Below are 21,384 nucleotides of genomic sequence, written 5' to 3'. Positions count from 1 at the left end.
TAGATTATTACATTGAAAGAGTTGTTTTGTATATATTCTATTTATTCTAGTCAGGTGTATAAACATATTAGCTATTATTATTTCAAAGCTAAAGCCAGGCAGTGGATATGTTTTTTTTTTTTAACTCTTTATTGGAAAATTATTCAAATACAAAATACACCATTGTTGGTGTACCAAAAATGTATAAAAAAGAAAAATACAACATATTTCCCGATTTTCCTAGAACCCATTTCCCCTATCCCCCAACTTCCCATTACCCTATACCCCCCTATCTATCCCCGCTCTGCCATCCTCTCTTCATTTTCTGCTTTATTAACTGTCTATTTCGGTCATTCGGCAGTGGATATGTTAATGTACTTACTGCTTTGCTAAAGAAAGGCTTTTACTCAAATGTTGCTGCATTTTCAAATTGCAGATAATATTAAAATGTTATTTTTTAGGGTCTGATCCTCCAACAGGGGCTTTACCTCCGACGCTCCGCGCTGCTCAGCGTGAGAGGTGAGACTACAGGCACCACTACTGAAGGAGTACTAGTTATAAGGACCCTCTACCCCATCAAACAGTCAGTGAAAACAAAAAAATGTGTACAAATGAGTAAAAAAATTGAAAATTCTGTTGTTTTTAATAAACTGTAGAAATGTTGCCCTCTTATCAGACCTCAAATGCTTCAGCGACTAACTGGAATTAGAAGAGATGCACTCCAACAGTTCAGAAAGTGACATTGTTGCCTCTGTATGACTGCAGGTTCTCTAGTCCAGGCAGTTCATTTCTTCCAATATTTTGTAAAGATTATGTAAGTCACCAATGTACTATTAATTTTACATTATACATTTTTTAGAAATGGACAATTTTAATCCCAAAAATGTTGGCGTTAGTTGTTTTTATTCTAGTATGTGCATGTTTGCTGGTCATTTGCTGATGCCCTTCGGTCCCATGACTTTACATCCATGCGCCTATAAATGCCATACACACATAAATTCTGTAAAGACATTATATTAGAGAATTTTGTTTTGCCAAATTCTTGCAAAAGAAATGCAGGAAAAATCAATACGCCCATGTGCATGAAGCCTAATGCCGCGTACACACGGTCGTTTTATATGATGAAAAAAAATTACGTTTTTAAAAACGTCACTTTAATTGACCGTGTGTGTGGGGGAAAACGTCGTTTTATGTCTTCTAAAAAACGACCCAAAAAAATTGAAGCATGCTTCAATTTTATGTGTCGTTTTTCAAAACGTCAACTTTTACTTCACAGAAATTGACCGTGTGTAGCAAAAACGTCGTTTAAAACAACGTTTTTTCATCCGCGCATGCCCAGAAGCTACTTATGAAGCGAGCTTCAATGGAAAAACGTGGTGAACGTAACCTCGCTTTGCTAGAGCATTGTGAAAAAACGATGGTGTGTAGGCAACTTCGTCTTTGAAAATTGAAGTTTCAAAAACGTCGTTTTTTACTTCACAGAAAATTTCGTTTTTTTTCATCACATAAAGTGATGGTGTGTATGCGGCATAAGACTATAAGCCTCTCTTGTCAAGACAGCATTGAAAATATCTAAACCACATGTCATTGTCAGAAGAAAAAACTAAATGATTTCCAACTCCAGTAAGAGACATATATATATAGTATGAGGATATTATTCGGTCTGGTTTTGGTACATTGCTCTGGAATATTATGTTATATTTTTATATATAATATGTGATATTGTTGGTTTATGTTTTGTGTGGATTTCATGCTTTATGACCAAGAGACTGTATTTGGCTGATGCTTTGTAAATATAAAAATCACATTTTTTTAATTATATTTATTTCAGCATATGTTTGTCTCAGAGTTTTTATTAGCACAAAAAGGGGCATGGTTTTTAGTACGATGTGTGTTGATGAATGGAATGTAAGGCACCAGATTTTGTGAGATGTTAATTTGACCCTGTTTGTGGGTTTTTGGGTACCTATCCTGTTATTTTATTTTTTTCAAATAACAATTTTTATTTGTATAAAACATTTTACAGGAGTAAGTACCACATATGCATCAAGAGATCAGTACAAACACAATCCCGTGCCAGGAAGTATGCAAACTATTCCCACCATACATGGGAACAGGGGGGATTGGGCCAAAGGCCAATATAGCATAACTACGAGGGAGACAGAAAAAATAACATATATACTAAAAAAAAATAATGCAATAAAGAACTGTTCCCTCCAACAATCATGTCAATCACCCCGGCACAGTGAGCCGTGGCACATACATGATATCGCAGCCCTTACTGCAACAGTCAATTAGAAGTAGAGAGAGAGAAGAGAGGAAAGAGATACAGAACAAGAGTAGGTTCTAAGTTACCGTGTCCGCCCCCGCACCCGACGCGTCCTCCCGCCGATGCCACTCCCTCCAGACCCCATCACGGTCGTCCAGACCATCACGCATCCAGGTCGTCATCCTCTCCATCAGTTCCACATCCTTTACCCTAGCGTAAAGAGCTTCCTGAGATGGGGGTGTGTTTTTTTTTTTCAATTAAGGGCTATCAGGCACCGAGCTGCGGTCAGGATGTGCCTAAGTAATTTTTTATACGGTTTGGCAAGTTTAGGCTGGGAGATGCCCAGTAAAAATAATTTGGGGGTCAAGGGGATTGGCATCTCAGAGACGAGTGAGCAATTGCTGTGTAGATTGCCAGAACGGGGTAATGAGAGGGCACGTCCAATAGATGTGGAAGAGGGAGCCCCTGTCCCGATGGCAGCGCCAGCAGCGATCAGAGGCAGAAGGGTAAATTTTGTGCAAAATATCTGGGGTCTGGTACCAAAAAAAGGACTTTATATGTGTTTTCTTTGTACAGGGTACACATGGAACTTTTGGCTGCCTGTCTCCAGACGGCCTGCCAGGCCTCAGGTGAGAAGGCCTCTCCCAACTCCCTCTCCCAACTCCCTCTCCCATCTCAACATGTATGCATGTTTTCCCCGCACTGGCATGTCATACTCATTCAAGATCCTCCAGAACGATACGTTCAAATGGAGAAGGTTGGGAGAATTGGAGCCGAGGGGCTATGGTTTGGGCGTAATGCCTGATTTGTAGATCACCTCTTTCGGAAGATCGTGTTTCGTTTGTAGCTCCGAGAATGTCAGCAGTCTACGGGACCTCGGGTCGACCACGTGCCCAAAATGGAATAAGTTCAGCGAGGCCCAGGGCCAGGACATCTGGTGCGTTCGGCTATTTAGGGTTGCAGATGAAGGAATTCAGCAAGGAACACTCAGACTTAAGTGCTCTCTCCGTGCGCCAAAGCCCACGTAGTAAGGACATCAGGCACAGTAGGCGGCAGGGGTCTACCTCCACGTTCGCATCCCACAAGAGACTGTTTGGGTGAGTTGGCGCTAACCATGTTTTCTCTATTTCCGTCCACTTATTGTAAGACCTCTGGGTAAACCACGAGACTATCGCTCGCAGCTGTGTGGCCTGGTAGTACAGGAATACCCCACTTTTAAGTACACAATGGGGTGTATTTACTAAAGCTGGAAAGTGCGAAATCAGGCTCACTTCTGCATATAAACCAATGAGTTTCTAACCACAGCTTGTTCTAATAAGCCTGGTAATAAAACCTGGAAGCTCATTGGTTTCTATGCAGAAGTGAGCCTGATTTTGCACTTTCCAGCTTTAGTAAATAAACCATATTGTGTACTTAAAAGTGGGGTATGCCTGTATCTAACAAAGTCAGGGGATGCTAGTCCTCCGTCCCCGCGCGACTCCGTCATGACTGTGCAGGGTATCCTATGCTTTTTATAGTTCCAAACGTACTGCAGCACATCGCTCTGGAGTTTGCGTAAGTGGGCATACGGGATTGGAATGGGTAGTGTCTGGTACAAATAGAGGAGCTTGGGTAAGATAACCATTTTAACGGACGCGATTCTGCCCAATAGGGAAATGTGATGGGCCTTCCATTTTTGAAGGAGAGCCCTAATCATCCGGAATAGAGGGGGGAAATTAGCCTGATACAGAAAGCCGAAGGATGGGGTGATCTGCACCCCCAGGTATTTAAGGGAAGAACGTTGCCAAGTGTAGGGGAAGTTCAGCTGCAAGTGGCAGATCTCGGCGTCCGGGATGTTGACTGGAAGGGCTGCCGACTTCGACACATTCGTTTTATATCTAGAGAGTGCCCTGTATTCCTCTAGCGTCGCGTATCCTGTTATTTTAATGTTTGTACTGTGTTCACTTACTGCAGGTCAAATAAAACTCTGCCGGAGACAAAATTGCATGCTACAATGAGCATAGGCAGTGTTAATTAAATAAGAATTAAAACTCAACACCAAACAGAAGGCAGTATGCCTGAGAAGAGCCAATGTCTTTTACTACAAATTATGATTGATTCCTATTTTTTTACATTTACAGATTTCTCTTTGCTGTGAGTAAACCTTGTATTTAACAGTTTGTTTACTTAGGTACCTGTACAACAGCCAGTCCTCTTCCAAGAGCAGTAACATTGATTAAAAGTGGTTGGGAAACTTCAATCTGACATAAAAACAAAACAAAAAAAACAAAACATAAATTGGCATTTATGCATTAAACCCAAAGTGTATTTGTGGGTTTTTTTTGGCCATTGTGCTTATCATGTTACACATGCATTGTCAGTTTGTTTGCCTTTAATAATTTTTTCCCTACTTCACACCGTGGCTAGGGGATACTCTATGTAGTTAGTCCCACTTTTCTACCTCATGATTTAGCATCTATACAACACATGCACTGTATTAGATAGAGGGATTGTTTTTTTCTTTCTTGGGGGCTGTTTTTTCGGTCATTCTTGTTGATTTTACTTTTATGATTATTGCTATTAATATTGCTACTTTTTTCCTAGATTACATTGTATACTGTATATCACACCCCTGAAGAAGCCAACGACTTGGCGAAACATGTCGGGAAATTGTTATATACCCCTTTCATTAATGTATATCTCACAGGAACCTTGTCTGTTCAATTAAATATTTGACTGTAATAAAACATTGTCTTCTTTTATATACTGTTTTCTTCTCACAATTTGTTATTTGGCACCGCAATAATCCCCTCTAATCCCTCTATCTAGTACCATTATCAGGGACGAGGTGCCATATCTAACAGAGGACACACCAAACACCTTCACTTGCTTCACATGCACTGTATTCTGCTGGGGCTGGACACACTTTGACTGATGTTCATCTTTTATGATCTGCACATATTTTTAGATTAAAGCTTTCTACAGTCTGCAATATATCATTTGGATTGAGTCACTGTCTGACAAGCTATGGTGACTGTAAATTAAGCTATCTTACCACAACAGAAGAACAGTGCTGTTACTTTATGTGTAATCAGATTAGTGATGTTACTTTACAGAATAAGTTACCTGCTTGCTTTGTAAAACCATGAGATTTTCACCGTTGACCTGAAATACTTCTGGCTTCCTTGCATTTAACCCAGTAACAGAGAGCGTGAGTGATGTTTCATTAGCTGGGGCAAGAAGCATAAATTTGGACAGAGCCTGTAAAGCCATAATTGTGTCCTTAAGGAAAAAACAGACATTAAATATTAGTCACATGTCACTTATACAGGTATATTTTTCACAGGTTACTTCTCTTTTTTTTCTTTCTTTTCATTTTTTTTATCACAATCAAGGAATCATTTATCAATATCAATAAAGGAACAGTATGTTGTACATAAACTTCTCCACACGCAGCCTGTCCAAATGCTCTTTTAAGGAGAAACTGCAGTCATTTTGCTGCGTACCTGAGGAGAACAGTACTGAAATTGGCTGCATTTCTGAGCAATTGGACGTAACCCCACCCATGAGAAAGAAAGAGGGGCTGAGCTGCAGGAAGTTGGAGAGAGAGGGAGGACAGTGTTGTGTTGCTGAGTGAGAAGTCCCTAAAGGGCATTAGATCAGAGTTGCCAACCATGCATATTTTCAGTTTGTAAAAAATAAATAAAAATCCTGATTTCTCCCATCTTTAAAAGTCTGCGGACAGGAGAAATTGTCTATGATAATACAGCAGCTGGCAGCAGCTGTCACTTCAGAATATTAGTTTGTGCTCCTATTTGGGAGCTGGGTACAGTGCTCTGCAGGAATATGACTGAGGAGGCTGGATCTGCTCCACCTCCCACCATTTTCCTGCTGTTTCCATCCAGCTCCACCCCCTTGTGGGAAATGCATGTCACTAAAAAGGCATGTCACTTCATATCACCGAAAAGGAATGTCACTGCATGTTACTGAAAAGGGTGGTGGTATGGGCAGCAGATTTGAATACAGACAAGAGTACACAGCTCTAGATGCTTTCTGCATGCTGGCAATGCCAGGGCCTTGGAGAAACCAGACATAATTGGGGAGTGGCCATTTTTTACACTGAACACCTCCCTTTCTACCCCCTCAATATTGTGTTCTTTCCTTCCCTCACTATGGCGCTCAATCTTTCAGCAAGCAATATTAGCTTTAGAGAACTCATGATCAGGAAGTGTTTTGGAGGACCACAGAGGGGGCACAAGCTATCCTCCCCTGCACAGATTGTTTCACTCAGTGACAGCCTGCCTTTACTACAGCCCAGTTTGATATTTGCTCTCCCCATTACCTCCGTCTTTCCCTTCTGTAAACAAGATGGAGACAAGAAGGGGACTTCTTCCTTTCAATTATAATCACTTTAGGATACCTTTGAAGTGTTCCTTTACCTGAGAATTAAAACTGCCTTAGTCTTGAGGGTGAGCACTCCAACACCAGGTTAAAGGGCCCATAATCCAGAAGACCTTGCCTTTACAGCTGTTTAAGTTGGTAGAGTTCTCCCTTATCATTTGACTAGGTGTATTTCGGCAAGGCCCTTCTCAGATGACTAACAGAAACTAACACAATCACTGTTCCCCTCACCGTACCTCTGTATATTTTGGTGGTTAATAACATGTTTAACTAGTTGTTTCCCCACAGGGGTTATTGCTATTTTAATAAAAAAAATAAGTATCATTATTAGTGTGTTGGGTTAAGGTATGGGGCAAGTCATCACTGGAGAACCCGATACTTACCTGTAGCCCCAGGTAAGTAAAGGGGTAGTGCAACACATATTTCTTTACCATTCTTGGGGCACCATTCAAGAAGAGATCCATGCTAGTGATTTGAGAGGACATTTCTATTGTTTTTAGAGAACTTCTCTACTTGCTGTTGAGGGGCATATGGTATTAACATTGCATAGGCCTACTTACTGAAGGCCATTCATCCATTTAGATATCAGTCTGTATCCCCAGTGTACTCGATGTATACCAGACATATGGCAGTTTTAATTACTAGTGGATTGGTGTACTTGATTCAGCAGATTAAAAGCATGAGTGGATGTGGCCATTTTTTTGCTATTCACTCATCATTCCAGCACAGGGCAGTGGTACTATAGGGGTAGGCTGGTGTTAGTGACACTAATCTGAAAACTTTGCCAATCTTTGAGAATAAGACAAGGGCACTACAGACGTTTATAGAAAACTTACTTGTGTGGATATAAAACCACCAAGGTGGTTCCTTTGCTGGCCCAGCCATTTCATGACAAGAATTCCATCTTCAATCTTATTCTGATGATAGTAGGAAAGCAAAGCATATGCTGCAGTTTCAATATCTGATGTCTGTGGCATCCAATAGTAGAATGTGTTTTCAAGAGGTGAGGACCAGTACTTTGATGATCCTGTATAATAAAACAGCTTTATTTGTGCATGTAAAAGTGGTAAAGTCTACATAGTTAATTTACTGTATATACAGTATCTCACAAATGTATGTACACCCCTCACATTTTTGTAAATATTTTATCATATCTTTTCATTTGATAACCAGGGCTGCCCAAGACATTGGATCGAACATGCTGCCCCCCCTCCTGCCCATCGACCCCCTCCCCCAAAAACAAATCACACCCACAAAAAGGCACCCACATTAATTATTTTATATTATGACAATGAAAACCAAAATTTTAGTTATTAGGAATTTAGATTTACATGTAACAGTGGTGGTGGGGTTCAGACGGAGGCAGCGGCGGTGGTGGTGGTGAGGGTAGGGGGGATTTAGACACATTCAGGGGTGGTAGGGTTGAGGTTAGACACAGGATGGTGGGGGGGTTAGACACGGCAGGGGTGGTGGGGGGTTAGACACAGGCAGGGGTGGTAGGGAGAGGGTTAGACACAGACAGGGGTGGTAGGGAGGAGGTTAGACACAGGCAGGGGTGGTAGGGGGGTAGACACAAGCAGAGTGGTGGGGGGGTTGAACACAGACAGGGGTGGTAGGGAGGGGGTTAAACACAGGCAGGGGTGGTGGGGGCTTAGACACAGACAGGGGTGTTTGGGGGTTAGACACAGGCAGGTGTGATAGGGAGAGGGTTAGACACAGACAGCAGTGGTAGGGAGGGGGTTAGACACAGGCAGGGGTGGTAGGGGGTTAGACACAGGCAGGGGTGGTGGGAGGTTAGACACAGACAGGAGTGGTACGGAGGGGGTTAGACACAGGCAGGGGTGGTAGGGTGGTTAGACACAGGCAGGGGTGGTAGGGATGGGGTTAGACACAGGCAAGGGCTGGTGGGGGGTTAGACACAGACAGGGGTGGTAGGGAGGGAGTTAGACACCGACAGTGGTGGTGGGTTGGTTTAGTCACATGGAAGGGGTGCTAGGGAGAGGGTTAGACACATTGAGGTGGTGGGGGGGTAGAAACAGGCAGGGGTGGTGAGGGGTTTAGACTCAGACAGGGGTGGTAGGGGTTAGACTCAGACAGGGGTGGAAGGGAGGGAGTTAGACATAGACAGGGGTGGTGGGTGGGTTAGTCACATGGAAGGGGTGGAAGGGAGGGAGTTAGTCACATGGAAGGCGTGGAAGGGAGGGGGTTAGACACAGGCAGGGGTGGTAGAGAGGAGGTTAGACACAGGCAAGGGTGGTAGAGAGGGGTGCTGGATGAACGGATCCCTACCATAGCTGACCACAATTGGGAGAGAACTCAGTGAAGCAAAGAGGCTGAGAACCTTCTCCCTGAGAGGGTATGGTTTGGATGCCTAGTGTGATCTGACTGTACTAGAGAACACTCCCACCACTAAGGAAGGAAAAGTGTGCCTGTCTCACCAGGATTGAAAGAGAGATCATCGGCAATTTCTGTCCATGTGTGACTTGAACTGGACTTTTACGGAATCAGAGTACGTGTCCAGAGACCAAGAAGAGGGTGTTCTGGGACTGGTAGGAGACCAACATCATACAAGGTAATCTGTTGTCTTCTGGGAACTGTTCTGCTTTCTTCAAGGGCCCCATTTTTGCTGGCCAACATTTTGTTTCAATTAATCACTGGCCAGTGGGGTAAAAATTAGACTGTTATATCAAGTTAGGACTGTCTTTATATACTGTTGCTATGTAAATGTACTTTAGTTCTGTTAATTACTGCTAGTCAGACTATTAGAGGTGTTTATTCATATCTCTGAGGCCTCGTACACACGACCGAACATGTCTGCTGAAACTGGTCCGCGGACCGTTTTCATCGGACATGTCTGCTCGTCTGTACAAGGCCTAAGAGAAATGTTGTTGCCTTATTGATTGTTTGTATAAGTACACTTACTAAACGTCTCTTCTTTAAGACTAAGCATGGCCTAATACTTTTTTTGAAACACATCAGAGTGTGCCAGTAAGTGCTGGACAGGCGAGGTGTGTCCTCTTCCGATGTGCAGAGAAATCACAAAACAATTCAGTGGCTCCTCTGGGAATAGCGCTACATCCATTATGTATATGAGATGTGAACATCAAGCAGTCTGTTACTTAATTAACTGGTTCCTTGAGGGTGTGCTAGTTTCTAATTTTCCACTTATTTTTCCATTTTTTTTCTTGATGTCCAAAAATTTTTATAAAACGAAAATTAAGACCCATTGATTGCTTTCCATGCAAGTGATTTGTGTATGGACTATGTTGGCTGGTTTGAATAACTCAAATGCAAGCTTTTAGTCCCAGATGTGTTTTATATTTTTTTATATACTGCTTATAAAAGGGCCTGATGTGTCAATAGCTTCTTACTGAAAACTGGACTCATTTCGCCACTGTCACCAATCAGATTTAAACATTCTGCGTAGCTTTTAAACTGACTGTGTGTGACTGGAATGACAGAGAGACATTCTTCTAGCACTTAAAGCGGGGGTTCACCCTATCGACGAAAATTATTTTTTTATTTTTTATTTTACCATAAAATCAGGCATTGTAGCGCGAGCTACAGTATGCCTGTCCCGAATTTTTTACCCCCGTACTCACCTTGTTCTCGTAGATTGAAGATACCGGGGAATGGGCGTGCCTATGGAGACGGAGGATGATTGACGGCCGGCTCTGGCGCGTCACGCTTCTCCGGAAATAGCCGAAATAGGCTTGGTCTTCACGACGCGTGCGCATAGCCTGTGCGCAGGCGCCGTGAAGAGCCGAGACCTACTCCGGCTGTCTTCGGGGAGAGTGACGTGCCAGGGCCGGCCGTCAATCATCCTCCCTCTCCATAGGCATGCCCATTCCCCGCGGGAGCCGAAAAATACGATCTACGAGAACAAGGTGAGTCCGGGGTTAAAAAAATCGGGACAGGCATACTGTAGCTCGCGCTACAATGCCTGTCTCGATGGTAAAATGTGTCGGGGGGGGGTGAACTACCGCTTTAAGTGTGACCATCATTTTTTTAACTTCTCAGCATAAGCATGTAAACATGTGGTTATGATAAATTCAGTTTCTTGGTCAGTCTTGGCACTGGTGACCCTTGTCTCTAGTTCAGAAAGTAATGGAAAATATTACAAGTTGTACAAGTATAGTACAAGTTGTTACAGGAAAATAAGCTCTGTTTTTATTGCTTTTTGTCATCAGTATGCTTACCCTTAATTGTAGCTCTTGAACTGAGCTGATCCAGGGCAGCATGTGCCTTGGTGCTGTTAGCCAGTGTTAATGCATACGCAACAACTGATAAGGTATAATTGCTGGAAATCCCTTCATCAAACTTTTTCTCAAGATATTGGACAGCTTTATTAATGTTTGACTGATAACGATGCTAAAAAATATACATATTTCAATTGTGTTAACATCAACAAAACAAGGAACTATTGTAAATAACCTGTTAAATTATTTTCAATACAGTCATTATTTTAATATATTGCTTATACAGTTGTGCTTAAAAGTTTGCATACCATTAAAGAATTGGTATTATACAGTACGTACCATTTTAAAGGGGTTGTAAAGGTAAACTTTTTTACCTAAATAGCTTCCTTTACCTTAGTGCAGTCCTCCTTCACTTACCTCATCCTTTGATTTTGTTTTTAAATGTCCTTATTTCTTCTGAGAAATGCTCACTTCCTGTTCTTCTGTCTGTAACTACACACAATAATATTAGTTTCTCCCTTGTGTGGAGAAAGACTCTTGAGGGGGGAGGGGGCGAGCAGGAGTGTCAGGACGCCCACACATAGCTCCTTTCTCTATCTGCAAAGTAGAGAGTGTCCTGACACTCGTGCTCACCCCTCCCCCCTCAAGAGGCTTTCTCCACACCAGGAAGAAAGCCTTGCATTATGGTGTGTAGTTACAGACAGAAGAACAGGAAGTGAGGATTTCTCAGAAGAAATAAGGACATTTAAAAGAAAAATGAAAGGATGAGGTAAATGAAGGAGGACTGAACTAAGGTAAAGGAAGCTATTTAGGGGGGGGGGGATTTACCTTTACAACCCCTTTAAAGAAAACATGAGTGAGCAGGCAAAACACATTTCTTTTATTTCCTAGGGGATTCATATTAAACTGTAGGTCATAACAGAATGACACAATCATAAAACATGGAAAAATGGAAACAAATGAAATTACCCCTGTTCAAAAGTCTGCATACCCATATGTTCTTAATACTGTGTATTGCCCCCTTTGTGATCGATCTTTTGTAAGTGTTTTTATCTCATTACATTTTACACTTTATACTACGGTATTTCACTATTGTGAGTCCCATTATTTTTTGGGTATCCCATGCATCTGGTGACATCTGTGCCTTGAGTATCCATTTTCACTGGTGTGTGCTGCAGTCCATGACTAAAGGCCCGGGTTGGGGTTTACAGCCGCAAGCCATCTTTGCTTGCCATCTGGTAAGCCTGCATTTCTTGTGGTGTCTTCACTTTTGGTGGTGGATTTTTTCAACATTTTGAATTATAATTTGAATCACTGAAGAATTTACTTCAATTGTGTTTTATCTTTGGACTTTACTGAACACATGATTAACAGCTGTCATTGCTTTATTCAACATTTTTTGTCACTTGTTTAGTGTATATAGTTTTTTTTTTTATTATTTATCATAGCACAACTACATTTTTTCTATTGACTGTTTGTTGTGTATATCACTTTTTAGTTGCAGCTTCATATTAGTGTTTTACTTAGCGCGGTAATTAAGGGCCAGATTCACAAATTCTAACTATGCGACTGATTCATAGAATCAGTTACGCATAGCTAGCCCTAAGATCCGACAGGTGTAATGGACTTAGGCCCCATACACATGGGAGGATTTATCCACGGATACGGTCCAGCGGACCGTTTCCGTGGATAAATCCTCTCGAGGATTTCAGCAGATTTTAATGCGATGGAGTGTACTCACCATCGCATTGAAATCCGCGCCGAAATCCTCTGGCGATGAGGTGTCGCGCCGTCGCCGCGATTATGACACGGCGACGTGCGCGACGCTGTCATATAAGGAATTCCACGCATGCGTCGAATCATTACGACGCATGCGGGGGATCCCTTCGGACGGATGGATCCGGTGAGTCTATACAGACCAGCGGATCCATCCGTTGGGATGAATTCCAGCAGATGGATTTGTTTGGCATGTCAGCAAATATTCGATCTGCTGGAATCCATCCCAGGGGAGAAATATCCGCGGAAACAGATCCGCTGGAGTGTACACACCATAGGATCTATCCGCTGAAACCCATTTGCTGGGATTTTTCAGCGGATGGATTCTATCGTGTGTACGGGCCTAGCACTGTCGGATCTCAGGATGCAGTACCGCGGCCTCCACTGGGGGGAGTTCTCGTCGTAAACCAGCGTCGGGTATGCAAATTAGCACTTACGGAGATCCACAAAGCTTTTTCCGTTCATAAAGTCGCCGTAAGTGTTAGTTTGCCGTCGCAAAGATAGGGTACCTTTTACAAAGTGTAAAGTTAGTACACCATGTAAAAGTGTACCCGTCTTTCCCGCGTCGCTGTCAAATTTTTTTTTAATTTTTTTTTTTCCCGGCGCAACTCTTGTTTTCCCGACGCAACTTTTTTTTACCCGTCGCGATTCACAAAACCTCGGCGCATCGTAACTTCGCGCAAAGCACGTCAGGAAATTTGCGTCGGGAGCATGCGCAGTACGTCCGGCGCGGGAGCGCGCCTAATTTAAATGGGACTCGCCCCATTTGAATTGGCCCGCCTTGCGCCGGCCGGATTTAGTTTCCAAATTTTTGCAAATTTCCAAGTAAGTGCTTTGTGGATCGGGCACTAACTTGGAAAAACTGCGGCGGTGTAACTTAAATTGGAAAAGTTAAGTTGCGCCCGGGCTACGTGAATCTGGCCCTTATTTTCTATACATGCAAAATCTTTGGTCATCTTGCATGAACTGCATGTTTGAGATCACCCTAGAGTGGCTCACTGATAATAGGGTTAAGATGGCTTCATATGATCATATAAAAAACTGTTTTTTGACATGATCAGTCATATTTTCAATATCAATGCCAAAATGACACAATTTCTGTCAGGGTATGCACACTTTTTTTTTTTTTTTTTTTTTTTTTATTTATCCACAGCAAGAAACTGGTCCACATGGACCCCAACAGTAACATTACAATCAATGTATCATTACATTCAAAGATGTTGAATAACATAGTAAGGAACAGAGATTTGGGGCACAGGAAGGGACACCATTGCCGGGTTAATACCTGGCGTAACCATCTGGATTGTCTTACCCGGTCATGTCCCCTCGGTCTCCGTATGCACACTTTTGAGCACAACAGTATAAAGGCATAGGATATGAACAAGAAAAGCATTTCAAAATCAAACACTTTTTGTAACTTAATTCAACTTTTACTGCATTGCCACTGTATTTCAATTCTTCTCTAGAATTAGGGCAATGGTGAGTAATGTTTAAACTGCCACCACCATTTCACCTATTAAAAGATTAGTATAAAGATAACTTTCATTTGCTGAGTTACACGCTATATAAGTAGGGTGTAACTGCTTGTAAATATGTTACAGCTATAATACTGCAAAATGTTGTTTGGTTATGACATTAATCTGCAACCTGGTCATTTTGGTGTTTCTGTCCAGCATTGATGTACCTAAGTAATCTGTTCATGAGTTCATATGTATTAAAAATCATTATTTCATACTTACACTGTAATAGTCATCTTCTAACAGTGAGGTCAGAATATAAGCAGTGAGGGTGACAGGACCATTCAGCCCACCCTGGAGTTCATAATGAATAACACGCCCAGGCTCAGAGAATATACCCGTGTTCATATCTTGGTACTGAATTAGCCAAGCCACTGTTTGATTCAAAACATCAGGATTGACATATATGAATGGCCGAGCCTGAAGGAAACATCTAAACACAAAAGCTGAGAGCCTGCAAAAAAACAGAAGTGTTATGAAAAGATTTTTAAAAAGAAACACCTATATAAAAAAGATTTTTGATCTCACCACTAAAGCCAATCAATTGCATATTATTCTGTGCACCTTTATCCTTTAACATCATACAAATGATCAGAAATCTGAAAGGGCCTACTGACTAAGAAGAAACTGCTGCTCTGGGATTTCAGTGGTTTTTCAGCCAACGGTTTGACCATATTTCAAGGCTTCTGGTATTATTACTAGCCATAATGGTTTCTGCACCTTAGGTAAGTGTTTAGGCGGTTCTGATTACTTATATGACCATAGAGAGCAGGACAGGCAAAGTAGCAGGAGATGATAGATGCACTTTGGTGCCAATGGGCCAGATTCACGTAGCCCGGCGTAATTTTAGGCAGGCGTAGCGTATCGTAGTTACGGTACGCTGCCGCTACTTTGAGAGGCAAGCGTTGTATTCACAAAGCACTTGCCTCTCAAGTTACGGCGGCGTAGCGTAAATCTCCCGGCGTAAGGGCGCAGAATTCAAATGATGAACAGGGGGCGTGTTTTATGTCAAATAAGCTTGAGCCCACGTAAATGACGTTTTTTTCGTACGGTGCTCAGTATCACGTCGAATTTTCAAATTAAATTACGCCCGCTTAATGCTTAGACGACGTGAATGTAATTTACGCAAAGCCCTATTCGTGAACGTTTTACACAAACGATGTACACGACGGAAAATTCTACGCTGGCCTGACGTCCATACTTAACATTGCGTACGCCTCATAGAGCAGGGGTAACGTTACGCCGAAAAAAAGCCTTACGTAAACAACGTAAAAAAATGCGCCGGGCGGACGTACGTTTGTGGATTGGCGTATCTAACTAATTTGCATACTCGACGCGGAAATCAACGGAAGCGCCACCTAGCGGCCAGCGTAAATATGCACCTTCGATCCGACGGCGTACTAAGACATACGTCAGTCGGATCTAGCCTAGCTTCAGGCGTATCTTGTTTTCTGGATACAAAACAAAGATACGCCGGAGCAACCTAGAAGTTACGCGGTGTATCAATAGATACGCCAGCGTAACTGCTTTGTGGATCCGGGCCAGTGTGTGCACATTCTTTGCATAAGTTACCATAGCAATGACAGTACTGGTGTAATATATTTTGACAATCTAGCCAGCATTGATGGAGGTAGTAGCCTTAACTTTACATTATAAATCATGGAGGGGGTGTCAAAATAGAGAGCCGTACTGAGTATTGAATCCTGCTAAATGTTGCACTGCATCAGCTACATTTATTTACCAGAAGCAGTAAAAGAGCTTTGACAGAAAGGGGGTCTCGAACAATTACCATTACTTATCCCTATTCGATGGTACCTGGAGCATAGCACACAAAGCAGCTTTCAATAACACCTTTATTAATCCTTACAGTGGTTGTAAAGACTAAAGTTTTTTTTATCTTAATGCATTCCCTGCATTAAGGTGAAAACCTTTCAGGTGCAGAAGCCTCCCCCCCCAAATACTTTCCTGAGCCCGATCTTGGGAGGTGGGGGGTATCTGATATTGCAGTCTTATTCAGTCCATATTCCATCATAGGTATGCTCTTGGAGGAGTCAAAAAACCTTCTCATAATTGTGCATGAGAATTCATTCCAACAAGTAGGAAAAAGTCACATTAAAGCGGAGTTCCACCCAAAAATTTAACTTCCGCTTTTCGGAACCCTCCACCCCCTCCGATGTCACATTTGGCACCTTTCAGGGTGGAGCAGATACCTGTTTAATACAGGTATTTGCTTTCACTTCCAGGCATAGATAGCCACATTATCTGTGGGTATCTATGCCATGTGCGTCTAGTCGTCCCCCCCCCGCTGTATTCTGGGAGACACATAGGTCCCAGAAGACAGCAGGGACCATTCGGATCCCGTAGCGCGACTTGCACATGTGCAGTAGGGAAAAAGGAAGTGAAGCCGCAAGGCGGTGGACCTCTGCTTTAATGTGATTATTTAACAAACAAGTCCTAGAAAAATAAAATATGTATATATATATATATATATATATATATATATATATATATATATATATATATAAAATCATGTACAATATGCTTACCATGTACTTCCAGAAGAATCAGAGTTTCCAAATGCACTAAATGAACCATCGCTTCTCCTATAATTTAATTCATTTTGATAGCCTGGGTATACAAAAACAGACAAAAAAACGAATGTCATATATTGGTAAAATACAGAAGATTGCATTTAATGTAAATATCAAAAGTGTTTAATAAAAAATATAAATAAATATGTTTTCCATTCTTTTGTACCAGCTGGTGTGCGTGGGCTTTCTGTACACTACAAGCCCCTTTGGGACCTGAAAATACTTATTTATTACACTCCAGTGTGCTGATGTCTAATAAAAGTCTGGTCCACCAATTAACATAGAATAAAACAAGTTGGCTGAATCATAAGTCTTAAAGGAGTTGTAAAGGAAAACATTTGTTTTGCTGAAATGGCTGTTTACAGGGTATAGAGAAATAATAGTTAACTGATTCCTTTTAAAAAATATTAAAAATAGATAAAAATCAATCATATAATGTACCTACAGTTTCAGTTTCGTTTTTGCATGCTGTTTCCTGGTTCTGTGATGTACAGAGACTCAGAGCCAATACAGGGCAGTGATGGTTTGTAAAACAAAACTGATTGGTGCTGTGGGGTTTTAGACACACAGTAATCACACCTCCTTGATTAGTGACCACAGAGAGAAAGCTCCCATGACTTTTTTCATCAGGAAACAGACAACCAGGAAGTGTTCAGAACAGAGAAGGATTACAGCAACATCAGAGCAAAAACTAACAATGAGGACATGAAACCAGGACTGCAGTAAGGTAAAGAAAGCTATTTAGCTAAAAAAAAAATCCTTTAGTGACCCTTTAACCTTGCTTGCCCAGTAATAAACAGCCAGTAGTATACCTTGTTGCATATTCTGTATGGTTCTTGCTCTTATGTATTCCGTTGCTTGGTTAGTAGCTTCTAAGTACTGAAGAACATAGATGTCTGGGGCAAGGTAAATCATGTTTTGTTCACCACAACCACATGGCATTTGTATCAGAGACTCCAGGCCATCAATTGAAGGTATAAGAAGATTACCTGTTTGAAAGTGTAGTGTTAATAAAGCATATATGCATATATAAACATATACAATTCTAGTGTGTATAAATCTGAGTTCCCTAATGTGCTTAGAGATACTGTTTATCAATCAAAGACGCCAACCTAACAACAATTAATTGATTAATTAAAATAAATTTCAGCTGCCCCTTTAAGTGTGAAGCACACTTACTCTTTCCCTAAAATCTATCTATCTACAATATCAATAGTGTTTAAGAATAGTGATACTGTATCCACAATATAAACAGTGCTCAAATCATATATCCACAGTCTCACAACCGTAATACTGCATAATAACAATTCCCAAATCACATATGCACATCCTCAATTCCATATGAGTATTTATATATTTTTGTGTTTTCAAAGTTTTATTGATCACAAGTACAGTTTCAAAATATCTGAGGTGCTGCAATCTTTCCAAGCATCCTATTTATCTATGAATTTGGGGAATTTCTCCTGTAGGCTCGCTGTCAATTCCTCAAGCATTATATACGCATAAAATAATTTAGTTCAGACCCCCATTCTTTAATACTGGGAATAACACTAGAATACCAATGTCTGGGTATAATAGCCCTGGCTGCAGCAAAGATAAAACATGTTAGACCCTTCTTGGCCATCTGTAGTGATCCTGGAAAGATAGAAAGTAAGGCGAGTTCTGGTAGTTCAGAGGCCTGAAGACAGAAGAAAAATGTTCCTTCCTTTGTACAGATTTTCACTTTATGTATTAGTCTTTTTAAAGCGGAGGTTCACACAAAAAGTGAACCTCCGCTTTTTGGATCCCTCCCCCTCTCCAGGGTCACATTTGGCACCTTTCAGGGGGGAGGGGGGTGCAGACAGGTATTTACACCACTTCCGGGTTCTGACTTCTGCGGGGAGTCCAGCCTTGTGACGTCACACCTTCGCTGTCCCCTGTTCCCAGGAGAAAGCGGGGACCAGTGACGGCGTGCCATGATCCTCGCACATGCGCAGTAGGGAATCGGGCAGTGAACCCGCAAGGCTTCACTTCCTGATTCCCTCACAGAGGATGGCGGCGGAAGCAGCCGAGGACCGAGCGATTGCTCAGCGATTGCTCAGCCTTGTCTGCTGACATTGCGTGCGCGCTGGACGGGTAAGTGTCCATTTTTTAAAAGTCAGCAGCTGCAGTATTTGTAGCTGCTGGCTTTAAAAAAAAAAAAAACGGGTGGACCTCCGCTTTAACAAAATGGGGTAAAGATTAACAAACAGAAACCCGTAGCAACCAGATTTCATCTTTCTTTACGTTAGCATCACCAGGAATGTACGATACTGGTTACTTAAAGGGGTTGTAAAGGTACAATTCTTTTTCCTAAATAGCTTCCTTTACCTTTGTGCAGTCCTCCTTCACTTACCTCATCCTTCCATTTTGCTGTTAAATGTCCATATTTCTTCTGAGAAATCCTCACTTCCTGTTCTTCTGTCTGTAACTCCACACAGTAATGCAAGGCTTTCTCCCTGGTGTGGAGTGTCGTGCTCGCCCCCTCCCTTGGACTACAGGAGAGTCAGGACGCCCAATAACACACAGCTCCTTTCTCTATCTGCAACGTAGAGAGCGTCCTGACTCTCCTGTAGTCCAAGGGAGGGGGCGAGCACGACATTCTACACCAGGGAGAAAGCCTTGCATTGCTGTGTGGAGTTACGGACAGAAGAACAGGAAGTGAGGATTTCTCAGAAGAAATAAGGACATTTAAAACTAAAATGGAAGGATGAGGTAAGTGAAGGAGGACTGCACTAAGGTAAAGGAAGCTATTTAGGAAAAAATAAAATGTACCTTTACAACCCCTTTAACACTAAACTCCCTTCAAAAACAATCTTTGAACATTTGCATGTTAAAAATATATTACCACTAATGAAATGGATGACATATGCTATGTAACGATGTGCACAATTATGTTCTTTTATTGTATTAAATTGTATCTGTACTGTACATATACTGTATCATTGGACCAGATTAAATGCTACTGTATTTTATTCATGCTACTGGATTATTCTTCCAATAAACAACTCTTTTTTTATTATTCGAATTTCTGATCTTGATACATTGCTGTCTATAGTCCCACTGGGGTAATGTTCCACTTACATTAGTTTTCGGGGTGTGCAGCTCTTTCATCTCTGCCATGTGTGTCTTTTCCATATTTTTTTCGATTCTATTACCGTATTTATTGGCGTATAACGCGCACCCCAACTTTAAGTGGGAAGTTTCAGGAAAAAAACTTTACACAGCCCCCTGCGTATAACACGCAGGCACAGTTTACCCTCTATTTTTTAGGGTAAAAACGTGAGTGTTATACGCCAATAAATACAGTGGCCTAGATTCACGTAGGGCGGCATAACGTTTTTCCGGGCGTAGCGTATCTTATTTACGCTACACCGCCGCAACTTAGAGAGGCAAGTGCTGTATTCACAAAGCACTTGCGTCCTAAGTTACGGTGGCGTAGCGTAAATCGGCCGACGTAAGCGCGCGTAATTCAAAGTTGGCAGGTCGTGGGCGTGTTGTATTTAAATTAAGCGTGACCCCATGTAGATGCATGGCCGAACGAACGGCGCATGCGCGCGCATGCTCAGTATCACGTCGTATTTATGCCCAAAGATACGCCGGCTCAATGCCTGTAACGTGAACGTAACCTACGCACAGCCCCATTCACGTACGACTTACGTAAACAACGTAAAAAGATACGCTTGTTCCGACGTCCATACCTTGCATGGGCTGCGCCACCTAGAGACTAGCTTTATCTTTACGCCGGCGTATGTCTTACGTAAACGGCGTAACTAATTGCGACGGGCGTACGTACGTACGTACGTTCGTAAATCGGCGTATCTTGCTCATTTACATATTCAACGCGGAAATCAACGGAAGCGCCACCTAGCGGCCAGTGTAAATATGCACCCCAAGATACGACGACCTAGGAGACTTACGCCGCTCGTATCTTGGCCAAATCTATGCGTAACTGATTCTATGAATCAGGCTCATAGGTACGACGGCGGCCATTCGGACTTACGACGGCGTATCTGGAGATACGCCGTCGTAAGTCTGAGAATCTGGGCCAGTATATTCTATTTTAGTCTCTTTGAAAATTGGAAAACTATTTGAATTCATAAATTTTTCGAATTTAAAAAACTATTCAAAAAATTTGAATCAATTTGAAAACGAATAAATGAAACAAATTCTGAAAACGAATTGAACAAATTAAACCAATTTAACTAAACAAATTTATGTAAATAACAAATCGAAACAAAACACATTTTTTTGTTCTGCACATGTCTAAAATGTAATGCACTCTGTTCACAGAATGCAGGGTGTTCTGTAATTGGAGGAGGGGAGACTGTTCATCCACAGCCCCTCAATTTAGAGAATGCAGGATGTTTTATGAATAGAAGAGTTGCCCATGAGCGAGTGACCCGCTAATATCTGTGTACTACAGCCAGATCTGTAAGTTTCAGCACTAATTGTACTGTATGAACTAAATTAATGTGACATTTCTTTCCCTAACACAGAAGCAGCTACATATGTTCCACATTTCATTCGTGGCAATCGATTTGTTTAGTAATAGTAATCGTTTTTGGAAGGAGTTTTAAGTAACCAGTAGCAACATATCAAAAATGAGCTTGTACTTTCCTAGTAATGCTAACATAAAGAAGGATGGAAAAGAT

The 21,384-nt window shown here is 41.8% G+C and overlaps 1 protein-coding gene across 1 annotated transcript in view; it reads right to left on the bottom strand.

The window, feature by feature from the left end:
* LOC120937038 (CD109 antigen-like) overlaps positions 1 to 21,384 on the bottom strand; it is a 134,569-nt gene that overhangs the window by 10,848 nt on the left and 102,337 nt on the right. Inside the window, exons 23-29 of the mRNA XM_040349960.1 lie at positions 17,524 to 17,700; positions 16,667 to 16,748; positions 14,343 to 14,574; positions 10,828 to 10,999; positions 7,465 to 7,655; positions 5,354 to 5,509; positions 4,423 to 4,488 (exon numbers count right to left, since the gene is read on the bottom strand). Of these exons, the coding sequence (XP_040205894.1) occupies positions 4,423 to 4,488; positions 5,354 to 5,509; positions 7,465 to 7,655; positions 10,828 to 10,999; positions 14,343 to 14,574; positions 16,667 to 16,748; positions 17,524 to 17,700 (1,076 nt within the window). The remainder of the gene's footprint in view (positions 1 to 4,422; positions 4,489 to 5,353; positions 5,510 to 7,464; positions 7,656 to 10,827; positions 11,000 to 14,342; positions 14,575 to 16,666; positions 16,749 to 17,523; positions 17,701 to 21,384) is intronic.

Source organism: Rana temporaria, chromosome 4 (genome assembly GCF_905171775.1).
Source record: "Rana temporaria chromosome 4, aRanTem1.1, whole genome shotgun sequence".
Lineage (NCBI taxonomy): Eukaryota > Metazoa > Chordata > Amphibia > Anura > Ranidae > Rana > Rana temporaria.
Note: the sequence above shows the minus strand (reverse complement) of the source record. Positions and strands in the feature narration are given on the sequence as shown.